Source organism: Telmatherina bonti (assembly GCF_933228915.1).
Source record: "Telmatherina bonti genome assembly, chromosome: 22".
NCBI lineage: Eukaryota > Metazoa > Chordata > Actinopteri > Atheriniformes > Telmatherinidae > Telmatherina > Telmatherina bonti.
This window is the reverse complement of record NC_136631.1, coordinates 19,658,972-19,673,391: the sequence shown is the minus strand read 5'-3', so window position 1 is coordinate 19,673,391 and position 14,420 is coordinate 19,658,972. Positions and strand designations below refer to the sequence as shown.

The window sequence follows — 14,420 nt, the reverse complement described above, 5'->3', positions numbered from 1 at the left end:
ATGTTTTAATGTATCATGCAGTGTTCTAGTTTTTTTTTTTTTTTTTTTTTTTTTTTAATGAAACACTTCGTATTACATGTATATTTTCCCATGTAAATTATAATTATAAATTATAATAATTTCATAATTCACATGTTGAAAAAAACTATTTTATCACTCATCAGTGTTGAGTGACAATGAAATTTTAAAAATAGATCTGACTCAGCGATGTCATACATTTAAATAACAAAAATAATTTGGAGATGTGTTCAGTTGGTAATGAATCAGAATGTGCACACAGGCTTGTCAGGACAGCCAACGTTCCTAGTTATCTGCACCGTTGTGACTTTAAGAGACAAATATTTCTGAGTACTGAGCTCCAATTTTTTTTTTTTTTTTTTTTTTTTTTTACTGATCATTATTTTAGAATTTTATTAACTCACATTATAATTTTTGTTTAAAATTAATTGTATACTATTTATTTTCATAATTGCAAATTTGTAAAAAAAAAAAAAGTCAATACAAAACGTTTATACTTCTTAGTTTACAATTTCCAATTACTATACTTTGTTAAAATTTAACTACGAATACACTTTTTTTAAAAATTGGGGTTAAATGCTCAAAATACTTGTAAATAATAGGCGGATTTTCTAACAGGCATATTAGAGGACATCTAATAATAAATATCGGGTCCTTCTTAAACCCGGAAGACTTCTCTAACCGGTTGCTAAGTGCAGTTATCACGCTGCTCATCATCATAGTAAACATTTTAAGAGCTGTTTGGCTTTTAAACAGAAAATAAACGATGAAGGTTGTTGCACTGATAAGGTAAAAGCTCCCGTTTGCTTTAACCTTCTCATATTTCCTTTCCCTTTTGTTTTGTTTTGTATTAGCAGAGCATGCAACCGAACACCTTAATTTAATATAAAATAATAAAGGCATTACATATAAGCTCTTCATTTGCTGCAAGGAAGCAGCAACTTGTTAACGTAATTCTACTTGTGTGGATTACTAAGTAAGGAGGTGCAAAAATCTAATACAAGCACACTATACCGCTGCTGGCTGTCGTCTCTGAGGTGGGAAAGGCTTCATGTTGTATGGAAATAAACGCGTCAGAAAGAAGTAGCCTACAACGACATCCCTTTTTCACCGCTATATATTAATTTTGCCGGCCCACAATCCCAGCTCACCGATTGCTCCGACATCCATTTGTATATAGCTTTCTGCTACTAATATCATCTTGACTTTCCTCTGTGCCTGTGTCTAATGTTGTGTTGCAGTGGGGGTAAAGACAGCTGCTACAACATGATGCAGTGTTTTGCTGCTGGGCACCAGATCGTGGCTCTGGCCAATCTGCGCCCTGCTCACACAGGTGAGAAAAATGGCTGATATAGTTTAACTGTGTTCCACAGGGGCTGTGTTATATAGGTCAGACAGCTGCAATTCTGTGGACATACTTTAGCATGTCACAGAAATGTAAGATTGAATGAGAAAGTTTATTACTTTTTGTTAGTTTGTTTTTTAGGAGATTTGTTGCTTTCTTTGATGCACCACTTTAAATGATCCTAACTTAATAAGTTAGGCTTAAACCTTGCATAAAATTAACTGTCTTCTTTGACATATTAATTGAAAATTGCTCTACATGACTGTGTAAAAGAACATCAGCAGCATTTATCCAGAACGCTCTCTGAGCAGATTGTCTAAAAATATTTTACTAATCCATTCTGTCTGTTCTGCTAGTCAGTTTAAATATATATATATATATATATATATATATATATATATATATATATATATATATATATATATATATATATGTCACTGGAATAGCATTAGTTTATGCTCTTGTAGTTAAACATATTCACACCTGGAAGTAGTTCTTTACAAACTTGACCCACTGACTCAGGGTTATAATTACAGCAAAGCAGCCTTGTTGGACCACTTTAAGAACCTTTTTCAAATCTATCAAAGTGGTGTTAATGAAGAAAAACAGAGTGCTGCTTTGCGCTTTACCTGTCCCTTTGGAAATTGGCCCAGTTATGTTTTGGTTGTAAGTTTTTATTTCAGTTAACTGTCCCAAAACTTAAACCTGTGAACTACAATGGCTGAAGAAATTAAATTAAATTAAAACGTCTTCAAATGTAACTCCTCTTTAAGTTGTCATTTTCTCAGTGAAAATGGGAAATAACTTTTTTTTTCAGTCTTAAAGGGGTCCTATTATGGTATTTCAAGTTTCTGAGCTTTCTACAGTGTTACAGTGTTGAATCCTCATCAGACATGTGAACGACACCGTTTTTTATCACCTAAAAGTATGTTTGAGTTTGAGTTTCAGCACTCTCTCCGTTCGGTTTCCATGGCGACGAAAAACGCTTTGTTTTAGAGAGTTTTTTCTACTCCAAAATCCTTGTGACGTCCCGGGGGATAAGGGTCGGTGATTGGTTACCTTCTACTGGTTAATAAGGGCATGTACAAATACATCAGGCGGGTGGAAAACGTCGGATAAAGTTATTTCCAACGATGGCTGGTGAGTTTACCAAAGAGAGACATCCTGCTGCATTCGTTGCTGTGGGTTGCTGTTTTCCACTTCGTTTTCAGGGTCTGATTCAGGTTCCAACATGTAGGGCTGTATGCTGTGTGTTGACATTGTATTTTTTTTTTTTTTTTTATTGAGTTCATATTAGCCTAATCCTTCTGTTTATGAGATGTTACACCGAAAGCAGTTGCGGTGCGCTCTCGATGTAGCGCGGTGGCAGGAGGCGGGGCTTAATGCAGAAGAGTCTCAATCCACTCGTTTTGCCCACAGGCTGATCTGACAGCCTACGGAGAGGGTCGGTCTGAAGTAAATAAAGCGATTCATGCCAATGACTCAATCAATCCCAGCCCTTCTGGTCTCAGAAATAAAAATAAATTAGCCTGAAATGCACATGATAGTTCCACTTTAAGGAAATTCCGGGTGTTCCTCATAATTTCTAAATAATAAATTGATGATATAGTAATAGCCTAGAATTTTCAGAAATGATCTTTATTGGATATAGGCCTAAACTAAAAAGATCTTATGGATGTTTGATTGCCATTAAATTGTCACAATATGTGAAAAATGTTTGTGTGAATTACTGGGATTTTTTTAAAAAAACTTTTTTCTTCAGTATTTGGTTAATATGTTTTTGTTAGACATTGCTGTAATATAATATCCTTCATGTCCTAGATGAGTTGGACAGCTATATGTACCAAACAGTGGGCCACCAGGCAATAGAGCTGTATGCTGATGCCATGGACTTGCCTCTGTATAGACGCACCATTCAGGGTTCCAGCCTGGACACCAGCAGAAACTACAGTAAGACAGAGGGGGATGAGGTGGAGGACCTGTATCAGTTGCTGCACCTTGTCAAGGTATGCCTCTTTGCAAAATGAATTTACCATGTATTAGTGGCAGAGTTGCTGCGCAACATGTAAAATACCTCAATACTATGATAAAGCAGGTCATTTTTTTCATAAATATGTTTTGTACCATGCTTTTTTTTTCTGAAATGAACTAATCTGACTCACCAGATGTTGACTACTACAATAGTTTGACACTTATTTCAAGTGCATTCTCATACCCTTCTAAATCCAACGTGTTAATTTTTTCAGGAATTTCCTTTGGAGAAATTACATCCCAAATAAAACCCACAGTTTCAAAATGAAAAGATTTTGATAAAACTAGGATTGTGTACTAACTGAAGCTTTCTAAGCCTTTTCAGGGAATCATCTCAGAGATTTAAGAAAAAAACATGTTTAGTACATTTGCAATATAACAGAGACATTCTTGCTTTTTGCCCATTTTTTACCACCAAAGCAAGTTCCCCACTGACATTATTTTACAGGGTCAGGCAATGACAGTTGTGATGTGATGAAAGAGACATTAAAAATACAAGTCAAAGGGTTCTTGCCTGACCACAGTTTATTTACCATGAAGTCCATCTGGTGAAATCAGTAGTAAATATCTTTAAGTATAGTCTTAATCACGAGATAGTGTGGTGTGGGACTGAGGCAAATGAACTGAGCTTATGTTAGTAAAATGTGGCCGATTGAATGATATTATGAAAACATTTTAATCTATTTTTTTGTTTTTCCACATCAAACCAGCATGATTTCATGGCATTGTGTTAGAAATGTTGACATGCGTTTTTAGATTTTTAGATGTGTTTAAGCCATTAAAACAGCAAGCCAAAAAGGGTTAGGCATAGGGTCAATGTACAGCCTTTAATACCCTCCTTCTTACAGTACATAATATGGAACATCTTGTAAAAGAATAAAATATACTTGGCAATAATATGCAACATGACTTAATGTCTTCATTAAATGAGTCTAGGTGGTTCAAAATGTGTCTTCACTAATAATGACCCTGCATTGATGAGATTTCAGGATATGAATTTGATGATATTCTGCACTCCCAGTAGCAAGGTTAAATGAAAAAGATTAAATTCAAATTAATCTGCGCTCTATGTGTGATAACAGCTTAATGGCACTGAGATGAGTAGACAGCAAAGCAGAATCAATATGAAGTGAAAAGATGTAGTAAATGTAGTTTTGTATTCCATGGCCTGGCATCCCATGGTCTTGCATCATCGAGATAAGCTGTGGAAAAACAAGAAGAAATAAAAAAAAAAAAGAAATTATAATGCACTCTTTAAAGTGAATGAAAGTTACTTTTTAATCTTTAAATTATTGTATTTTTCATAAATGTAATTTATTTAGTTTTCATTTCATTTAATTTTTTTATGTTTTTTTTTTTAGCAGCACAAAGTCACTGTTGCTGTGCATCTTAAATTAATTTTTGTCTGTAAATATATTTTATACATATATATGTGTATGTTTGATGTATTGTCACGGTTCTTTTTTTTTTTTTTTTTTTTAAAAAAAAGGAGAATGAAATTTTTTATTATGCTTTAATAAGCATACAACAAATCAAGGTTACTCCTCCCAGTCCTGAGAAGACCTGCAATCCAGCAGGTTTTTCTATGTATCCCTCCTCAAATTAAATAGACATAACAGCGTACCAAGTACTGCACAATTACTAATTAATCTGAGTCTGGTGTGTTGGAGCAGGAATGGGCAGAAAACCTGGTGGAATGTGACTTTTTTAGGACAAGAATAGGTAACCCTACAATAAAGTGTGAGCATTTATTGACTAATTAAAACAGAAGTAACCAGTACCAAGATCTACCAAAAGTCTAAGCGCAAAGAGAGATATAATGTGTGCTTATAGACATTCACACACACACACACACACACACACACACACACACACACACACAACACATAGTTGTCCTCAGTTTTATTCATAACTTCCATTAAAGAAGGAAAAAAAACCTCTGTCACTAAAATAAACTGAATTTCACAAAAGTAATAAAACAAATTTATGAAAACCATAGTTTGCTTTCCACTTGTGGTTCAATAAAAATATATATTTTTAAAAAGACAAGCAATCAAACATGATAGATTAACATAGTTTACATCACATGTGAACTAATATTTTGTTGAGTGATCCTTTTATCAATGACGTCAAGTATTTTCTGTAACTCTGTCAGACTTCTGCACCTGTTGACAGATATTTTGGCCCTTCTCATCAGCAAAGTGCTCTGATTTGTCTGAGACAGTATTGTTAGTTATTGTTTTAATTATTCTTACAAACTCAATTCAAAATCACTGTCTCATTTTACTAAATAATATTTTAGTAAATTATTATTTATTATAACTTTTTCAGTCTCCAGGCTTTTGAGTGACCATTGTGAACTTTGCCCTTTCTTTACTGGAAGGGTACAAATAAATCTAAGGAAAGCTGTACATACTAAACTAGGCTTGAACAACTTCAATAGTGAGTAAGCTGTCAACACTTGAAGACACATCATACTATCACAGTGAGCACCTTTTGCTGTAGCAGCAGCTGCGATGTTCACTAGCTCTACTAAGGACCTATTTTGCAGTGTAACCCAACTGTTTGGGAGAGTAAAAAATCATGTTCGGGCTTTTATCTGTCTCATTTAGTTTGCATTCACTTCACTTTTACAGTAAATGGAGTAAGTTTAGTCTTTCACTTTACTCGAGAATAATAGCGCGCCTGTTGTATCAGCTGATCAAAGTTTTATGCACAAAGTTGGAGAGAGGTGCCCTTCAACAGTGGCTTCACAAGAAAAAAAATCTTTTTTTTTTTTTTCTATCTCTCATGACAGAAGATCAGATGCAAAAATTAATCACTGCATTAATATTTCATCAAACACAACTTTTCCAGGACGCTGAGAAAATATTCATCTGATGCCAAATTATGTATGAGACCTCGGTGGTCCGATGTTGTATGGGTGGGTGACTGACAGGTTTGAGATAAGTGCTTGTGTGTTTAACTCACCCCTGGCGCTACCTGCCTATCTGACCGCCTGCAGCCATGAGGAAGCTACCTGGACGGAAACTTCAACAGCAGCCAACGCTCTCCCTGCTGTCAGCTCAAACAGGGTGTGGGGCTTGATCCTGTGAAATGCTTTAGCCCCTTTGCACCCCTACACAACTTCTTATTTTAGCTCGAAGCATCAAAATTGAAGAACTCGATGTGGGATGGTGGTCAGGAGTTTGTTGTTGAGATGGAATTTGGCTTGATGTGGTTGAAATGGAGGGATAAGGGTTTGTATGGTCCACTCTGACGGTCTGTGAGGAGACGTGTTGATCTGGATTGTGGGACTGCTTCAGGGCTTCTGCGTGTCCGCACATACAGCTGCAGTGGCAAAGGCCAATCAGCCTGCCTGAGGGCATTTCATGCCCTCTGCTTGTCATATTTTGCCATCTTCTGTATAAATCGCCAGCTTACATGCAGCCACATGAGAAAGCTTTGGTTTTATTGTTTTTGGGGTTTTTTTTTTGTTTTTTTTTGTGGGTATACACATGTTCTCTAAATCCAATTTTTGATTTGCAGCCTCTCATGATTATTCACAGTTAAATAGCAAACATGTCTGTTGCATGTGACGCAATACCATCTCTGCCTGTGGTCATGTCTCTAATTGCAAAAGCCTGCTAATTTCCCATTTCCAGGGCTTCTCTGGTCTGACCTCCCCAGTCAGACAGGCCATAGATCAGGGCACTTGGACTCCCATGGGGCCCTCGCAGGCTTGCAGACCTCCAGTCATGTCCCCATTTACCCTTCTCACCGTCATCAACAATCTTAAACCATAAACACCAGGCTTCCTCTATTGCTTACTGAGTGATGGCAACCATAGGAATACAACTTGATCTCACAAATTTCAGTTTTACTAATAGCTCTGTAAAGCTCTGAGCATTTACTTCAAGTCACAGCTTGTGGTCAGTTTAACCTCGTTATGGGACAATGTTTAATGTGTAAAAAAAATAACATAGAAAAAAATAACCTCCACAAATATTTGGAGTTTAAAATATTTGTGTGGTTTTATGTTTTTTTTTTCTTTGGAAATTTATAATGTGTGAGATTTTCTTTTAGTGACTTATTAAAACACAATTGCTGGAAAAGAGCAGTTTTACATAAAAAATGTTCTGTTTGAAGAGTGTGATAGTTTGAAGATACTCTCCTGCAGTTTGAATTAATTAGAAGTTACAAGATTACATTTGGCAAATGACACTTGAGTGGAGATGAAAGATTTATTAATTTATTTATTTATTTCTCAGATCCTGAGTTGATAAGTGTTAAGTGGATATTCTACCCTCCTCCTCCGCCTTTGCAATGCCAGCTTCTAACATAGCATGAGCCAACAGTGCCATCTATAGATCGTTCCCATTAGCTGACAAACCAAACGTGTCTCTGAGAACCTTTGGAGCCACTCAGATGATTCAAAGGAAGAGATCATATTCTTCAGAACCATTGTTGATAGAAGGGGGAAAGCCTAATTATAAAAGAAAAAAAGAGCTATCCTTTCCCTGGCAGAGTAGTGATAATGGCAGGATGACAATGTGGCTCTTTCCTTGGCCCCTTTGCTCTCATCGCTGGCTGTGCATGGCACTGCTTCTTTGAAGTGTGTAACCTGATAGACATTCAATCCTCACTGTACCCTGTCTCATCCTGCTAGGTGCTGATCTTTGAACCTTCTCTTTGAGGGGTAGAAATAACAGTATTTTGGTGAAGCACTTGGATGTTTTTAGCATAAGGCTGTAGTTTCACATATTTGTGTCTTCTGCCAAACTTCAAAGCAAAATTAATATATAAGCATTGCATAAAAGATAAGTCCAACCACAAAAATATTTTTATTTATGGTTTAGAGTTTGAATGTTCATTGTCTTTGTTTTGGAGAGGAGTTTTAGGACAACATTTTGGTAGTTGTGTGCCCATACTTGTGTTATGTGGTTGGTCTGCTCTTCACTGTATGATCTGCTTTGATGTGTGATATAGATCAACAGTGTCAGTCACCCCTGGCTGTAACGCCAGTCCCCCCCACCCCCCTGCTGCCCAAAGCCTGCAAAATCCCTCATATTAGTCATATCACATCCCTCAAATCCGTTATCCTTCTCTCTGTGCTCTGTGACCTGACACAGTGGCTCTTTATGCCCCGTGACCCTGCCTGTGTGTGCGTGTGTGTGTCTGCATGCACGCTCGTGTGTTCAAGGTCAGGTCAAACTGGGCCTCTGTTACATGATAACAGGTCTATCTCTGTTCTCCTCACACACCTCTGCCTTTCTTCTTTCCCCTACTTCACCTTCTTTCAACGCACCCGGTTAGACAGAGGTGCTCTCATCATTCTCATCCATACCTGAACTCTTTTCTCTTTGCCAGTCCCGACTGCAGATGGATTCACTCATAAGATGCCACGAATTACTAGTTTTCAATTGCATTTTTAAGAAATGCTTGTATTTTACAACAGAAAGATGTGTGTAATAAGAGCAAAAACCCAAATGGCTGCAAGTTTTGGAAAAATGCATTTGTAAGTTGAGTCACTTGATGTAGAAATAGATAAAATATCTAAAAAGAAAATGACTCTATCGCAGCAACTCCGCAACCTTTGAGCTGATGAATAAAGACAAAGACATTTAAGCTCATTAGAGTGATGAGGAACAATAGATGATATCTACGCACATGTTCTATTCCGCCAGCTCTAATTAGCAGCGCTGTAACATCTCTGTCATACTGAGACCCAGCTTTGAGAACGATGGAAATGTTACTTTCAAATCTAATTTCCTATCCTTTAATGCATTCGACATTCCAGAAACAATTTTTTTTTACAAAAGTTTCCCCCCCCCCCATTGCAACCAATATCATAGGTCAGTTAATATCCACCATCACTTTTTCTCTCTTTTTTTTTTTTTTCCTTTTTCCAAGACATGTTTGGGAAAAGTCCTGGAGAGTTGCACTGAGACCTTTGGCCTTTGTAGATTAAACATTCCCTTCCTCTGGTGTGTGTTAAACCACCTTGTGTTTAGTGAGATAATCCTTCTCTTAAACTCACACTCTTTCCCTGTTTCCACTGACCTTTATTAAATACACCCCCTTCCTTCATCCTCGGCTACTACCGCCTCTCTATTATCGACATCAGCACATAAGAGTTGAGCCCTCTGAGATCCCCGAAGCAGTCTGTCCACAAGTCCGAACATTCTTTTTTCACACTTCCTTTCTTGTCATTTCTTCTTCCTTTCTTTTACTGACATCTTTTTCTCCACTGTATTGTCATCACACTTTCATCTGGACCTTTCAGAAGCCCAGCACAATCGTGTTGCAAGCATCTTGATGGAGATGCTTCCTGCTGTGTGGAAAGGAGGGAAAAGAACTGATGGGAAGGAAAAAGTAAAGGGCAGAGGAAAGAAGGAGGAGGGGGGCAGGCAGGCGGGCGGAGGAATCTCTAGTCGAACCCGGAGCTTTGTAGTATTGATTAGGCAGCTAAGGTGTTGTGAGACACAATGTTCAGGAGGGGTGTGAACCATGAAAGGTGGGAGGGGGATGGGGTGGGGGTCAAAATCAAACACTCAGCCCTTCTCTGATTACCGGCATGGTGCCGCATTAGACGTACATTGGGGGCTCAACAGGAAAATGGATTTCTTTAAAAAGCTGCTTAATACATAAATCATGACCTCTGGGGTCACAGCGAGGGTTTAGGAGATTAGATCAATAACAAAGCTAATGTGAGCTTGTTGTAGCTGGTCTGTGGTGCAGACAGACCTCTAAATGGTGTTATTGGAAGTAGCTTACAAGCAGTTTAGGGGAAAGAGAATCATTTGTGTGAGCTTTCTTATGATCAAATTTCAGTTAAATTTAAATTCTGTGATTAATAAAATATTACATAAGCAAGTATAAATTTCTTCAAACAGCTGTCTCTCTGTCTGTCTCTCTCCTCACCATTGTTATCTTTGCCTTTGGTCTGAGATTCTTGTATTTATGTTGGTCGACACAGTGGCAGAGGGGGTTGAGATTGCAGGCTTGTTTTGCACATGAGGAAGGATAGCATTAGTGCTGAGATAATGGCACTGTGTATTGTTCACTGGCAGTGTGGAAGTGGTGGGACAGGATCTATTAGATGCAGGCCCATTTCCCACCAACTGACGCTAGCAGTCCCCACAAACATTAGATAAAGAGTCAAGCCTCGAGCCTTTGTAATTTGTTTGTATTTTTCTGCTTAATGTACTTTGCTCAATCTTGTTTAGCGATGATGGAAGCTGATAGCCTTATCTTGCCTTGCCAAGGGCATGAGCCACTACAAACCGCTTGGTTGAACATTTTCCCAATGAAGAACGTGTGTTTTTTATGGTCTGGGTTTATTTTGATGCTGAATGAATTGTGGATATAACTAGAAGTTATTTTTAGTTAGGCTCTTGGTCAATTCTGTTTTTTTCTGACCTAAACTGAAATAAATACACTGTTGTAGAAAACGTATTGCTACAACTTGTGTCGCCTGGTATCTTTATCCTATTGCAGATTTAAGGTTACCTCTAATAATTTATTTTTATTTTTTTTTACTTCTGACCACACAAGTTTGGTCATCTTTTCTCTTTTTGTCATCAAATGCTCCTTAGTAATCCCTGTGTTTCCTCATCAAGACAACTTTTTAGACTTTTAAATTTGCAGTGCATTTGACTCTTCAAAAAAACTTCACATTTTTCTCTTGTTTTAAGATATAGTAGAATTGCATGGCTGCCACAGGCTAATGTATTCTTCACTCCAGCTATTTCTATTCTCAAGCCATAAAAAAGGGAAAAAAAGGCGAAACATTCATCAGCCATTTAAGAAAATCAATGTAATGTGGAAAATGGGACTTTATAGTTTTTTAAATCACCTGTATCAACAGCTGGCCAGGGTAGCTTAATATAGTCTGCCTCGTAACAGGCAGCTAATGAATGGTGTTAAGTCTTTCAACTCCCTGCCATTCATCTACTCAAAATTAAGAGGGCTTTTATGTTTTGTTTTGTGGACCATTCTCCTCAAGAAATATTTGTGGTAGGCCCCATCACCTCCTGCAGTTAAAGTCATAACCATCCATTGAAAAACACTGTCTGGAGAGTGGGTTAAACCAGCATCACTGCTATATTTTCCTTTCTCTGGGGAGTGTGTGTGCGTGTGTGTGTGGAGGGGTATGTCTGTTGGAGCAGTGGAGAATGGAGGACAGCAGAGCCATGATGCCAAGAGCCTGGAACCTGACCTCACCAGAAAAACATTAACATTTGGGAGTGTGTGTGTGTGAGCTTGCATGGGCTTGTGCATGCCTGTGTGTGCAAACATGGACATCAGTACATGTGTGTGCTACACCCTGTGGACAAGGTGCTTGTTCTGGACCATAAAAAACAACTGACATGGTTTACTTCTCTGTGGCACGAGACTTGCTCTTTGATTTTGTCCCTCTTGCTTTCTGGAGGCAGCTTCCTGTTTGAGAGTCTCAAACAAAGTCTTACCCCAGCCGAGTGGGAATGTTGGTATGACAGAGCTGGGATCATGACTTTGTTTTATCCGCCAAAAAGACCGTTGCTACAGATTATTTGCAGTAGCAACCGTTTTCTTCTATTGCCATACGGTGAGACATTGAAGTTAGAAGGAAGTTATGTGATATGTTGTTAGTTTAAAAATCCCCCCCCAAAAAAAAAATCAAGGTATAATAAAATTAAAAAAAACAAACAATTAATTACACTGTGATTTTTGTAGAATATTGTGTAGTCAGGACCCAGCAAAAGCTTGTTTGCTTAAATTGTGAATGTACACACCTCCATAAACATCAATAACCACGTCTCTCCACTGCTTCCTTGCATTTAGTTCTCCATGTGTGTTGATATGGAAAGCCTCCTTGTCCTTGGCCTGCTGAAACTAGGGCTTTGTGCTTGCTTTGGCTAAGGCTCTCCCTCCCTGCCTGACAACTGGCTAGGCCTGTGTTTACGTAACCGTATATATCTTAGAGGAAACCCGTGAAACGTTAATCTCTTCACGTCTCTACGTTAACCCTGATGAATTTCTACATTTTCCAGCTGTGCGGCATGGCATATTTATGCTCAGGCTCTATTGCTGAAAACAGTTCTGTCATTGTAAATGAATCACTATGCAGGGGTGCTTACGTGTGTGTGTGAGTGAGTGTGTGTAAACTCCAGGATAGGAAACTGTACGAATACAAACTCTCCTCTAAAAGACTGCAGTTGCACCTCCATGGATAGAATATGTCTTTTTCATTTAATTGAATTTTATTACATTTTTTATACCCTAATGAGTGCATACTTGGCTGTCTCTCATCACATTTCTTCAAGTTAAAAAATGTCCCTCACTACATAAGCAGACAATATGTCATTTTATATCCTTTGTTGGCTGGCCACACCGGCACAGTGTCCTCAGCAGAGAGTAATGCGTTCTCTTTGTTACTCTCACCTGCATCATCTCCGGAACCGGTAGTGGCGTTTAGACTCATGAGCAGTTGGCTTAGTGAGGACTTTGTTTTTCTTGTTTCAGCGCTCTGTATAGTTCAGGCCTGACACATGTTGAGTCATCTTGCCAGTCTGTCCATGAGCATAAAGAAAGAGCCTGTGTTTCAACAGCTGCTGCATTCATACAACATCACCAAATTATCAAAGGGAATGTTTCTGAAAGAATTTAAAGCAAGATTTTACTTTTGTTTCACAAAACACTTATGCCTTTATGTCCATTTGTTACTTTATCATGGATGAAATGCAGTTCATAATGTTGTACCCCCAGAAGAGATTCTATAAGCAATATAACTAGGTCAACATTGGTTGTGCAAATATAAGTTTTTATACATGTTATAATTGTTACAAACTGTATGCTGTGCATCACTTCATTGGCAACTCTGGCTGTAATGAGGAACAAATAAGCAGTCTCCTTCTACTTAGCTCACACTAAGCTTCCTGTCAGTTTGGCATGTTTGAGCTGTCAGGACAGCCCAACATGCCCCAGGACTATGTCAGCATTACATTTAACACGCTCGCTTGACCCAAGCAGACCCTATCCCCTATACTCCATCTACTTTATCTGCAACAATAACTCCCTCTTGATGTTCCCACCTTGTCGGTGAACAAGGGAGAACAATCCCATTTCATTACAACAGACCCAGAGCTGATCTAATGCAGAGAACATTAAAACCATGTCACATCCAGTCACTTACTTGATGGATCCAGGAAGGGAGGGACATTGAGGAGGAGAGATGGAGAGGGATGTTAAAGAGAAGGAGGTTCTAGGTTGAAGGCTGTGGCGTCAGACACAGCAATAATTTGAAGTTATGATTGCAACAATAGTAAGTATATGATTGTAACCCAGTGCCCTTGAGCAAACTGTCATTCAAAGCACTTTAATTAATTTCTCCACCTTTTCCACTTTCCTACCTCCCCGCCATCACAGGCTTGTACGCGACCACAGGAGGAGATTATATGATACAATGCACATGTCAACAACTTTGGACAGGATGAAATCAGGATTTTGTAATCGATGTTTAGGGCTTTGTCTCCATGCTAGTTACAACTTAGCAGCTTAGAGCTCCTTGAGAAAAGACCGAAGCAGACATTTAGGAAACCCACCATTTCCTAAATTGGAGCTTTTTATTGTTAGGGTGTATAATTAAGACCTCATTGTGACAGCCGCCGAGAGAGTTAATGAGGGTTCAGCTGTATTCTATATGAATATGAATATTGAATTTTAAATATTTCATGGCTTTCTAATTGCTTTGGTTGCTGTTAATGGTCTTGATTGTTGAACATTACCCTGAGTGAATATGCAGCATGGGTAAGTACCTTCAGAAGCTGTGAGCTTGTGGAATAGCCACATTGTGAAGTTGAATTCTTTTCTTTATGATTTCTGTCAATGTATCTTTAAGGCAAATAGATTTCTTGACTAAAGGCATGTCTGTGACTGTGAATACATTTGAACCAGTCTTTTACTCCTTTACAAAGATGAATGTATATATAATTACAAAGTATATCACGCACACTACCTTGATATAGAGTTTAATGGCCGTATCGTTTCTTTGTGGAGCATGTCT

General features: G+C 38.1%; 1 protein-coding gene across 1 annotated transcript in view; it reads left to right on the top strand.

The window, feature by feature from the left end:
- Window positions 1-732: 732 nt before the first annotated feature.
- The window catches only part of dph6 (diphthamine biosynthesis 6), a gene marked incomplete at its 3' end in the record, with an annotated part of 56,613 nt that continues 42,925 nt past the window's right edge, over window positions 733-14,420 (top strand). Inside the window, exons 1-3 of the mRNA XM_079262263.1 lie at window positions 733-807; window positions 1,260-1,351; window positions 3,185-3,369. Of these exons, the coding sequence (XP_079118389.1) occupies window positions 785-807; window positions 1,260-1,351; window positions 3,185-3,369 (300 nt within the window). The 5' untranslated portion in view covers window positions 733-784. The remainder of the gene's footprint in view (window positions 808-1,259; window positions 1,352-3,184; window positions 3,370-14,420) is intronic.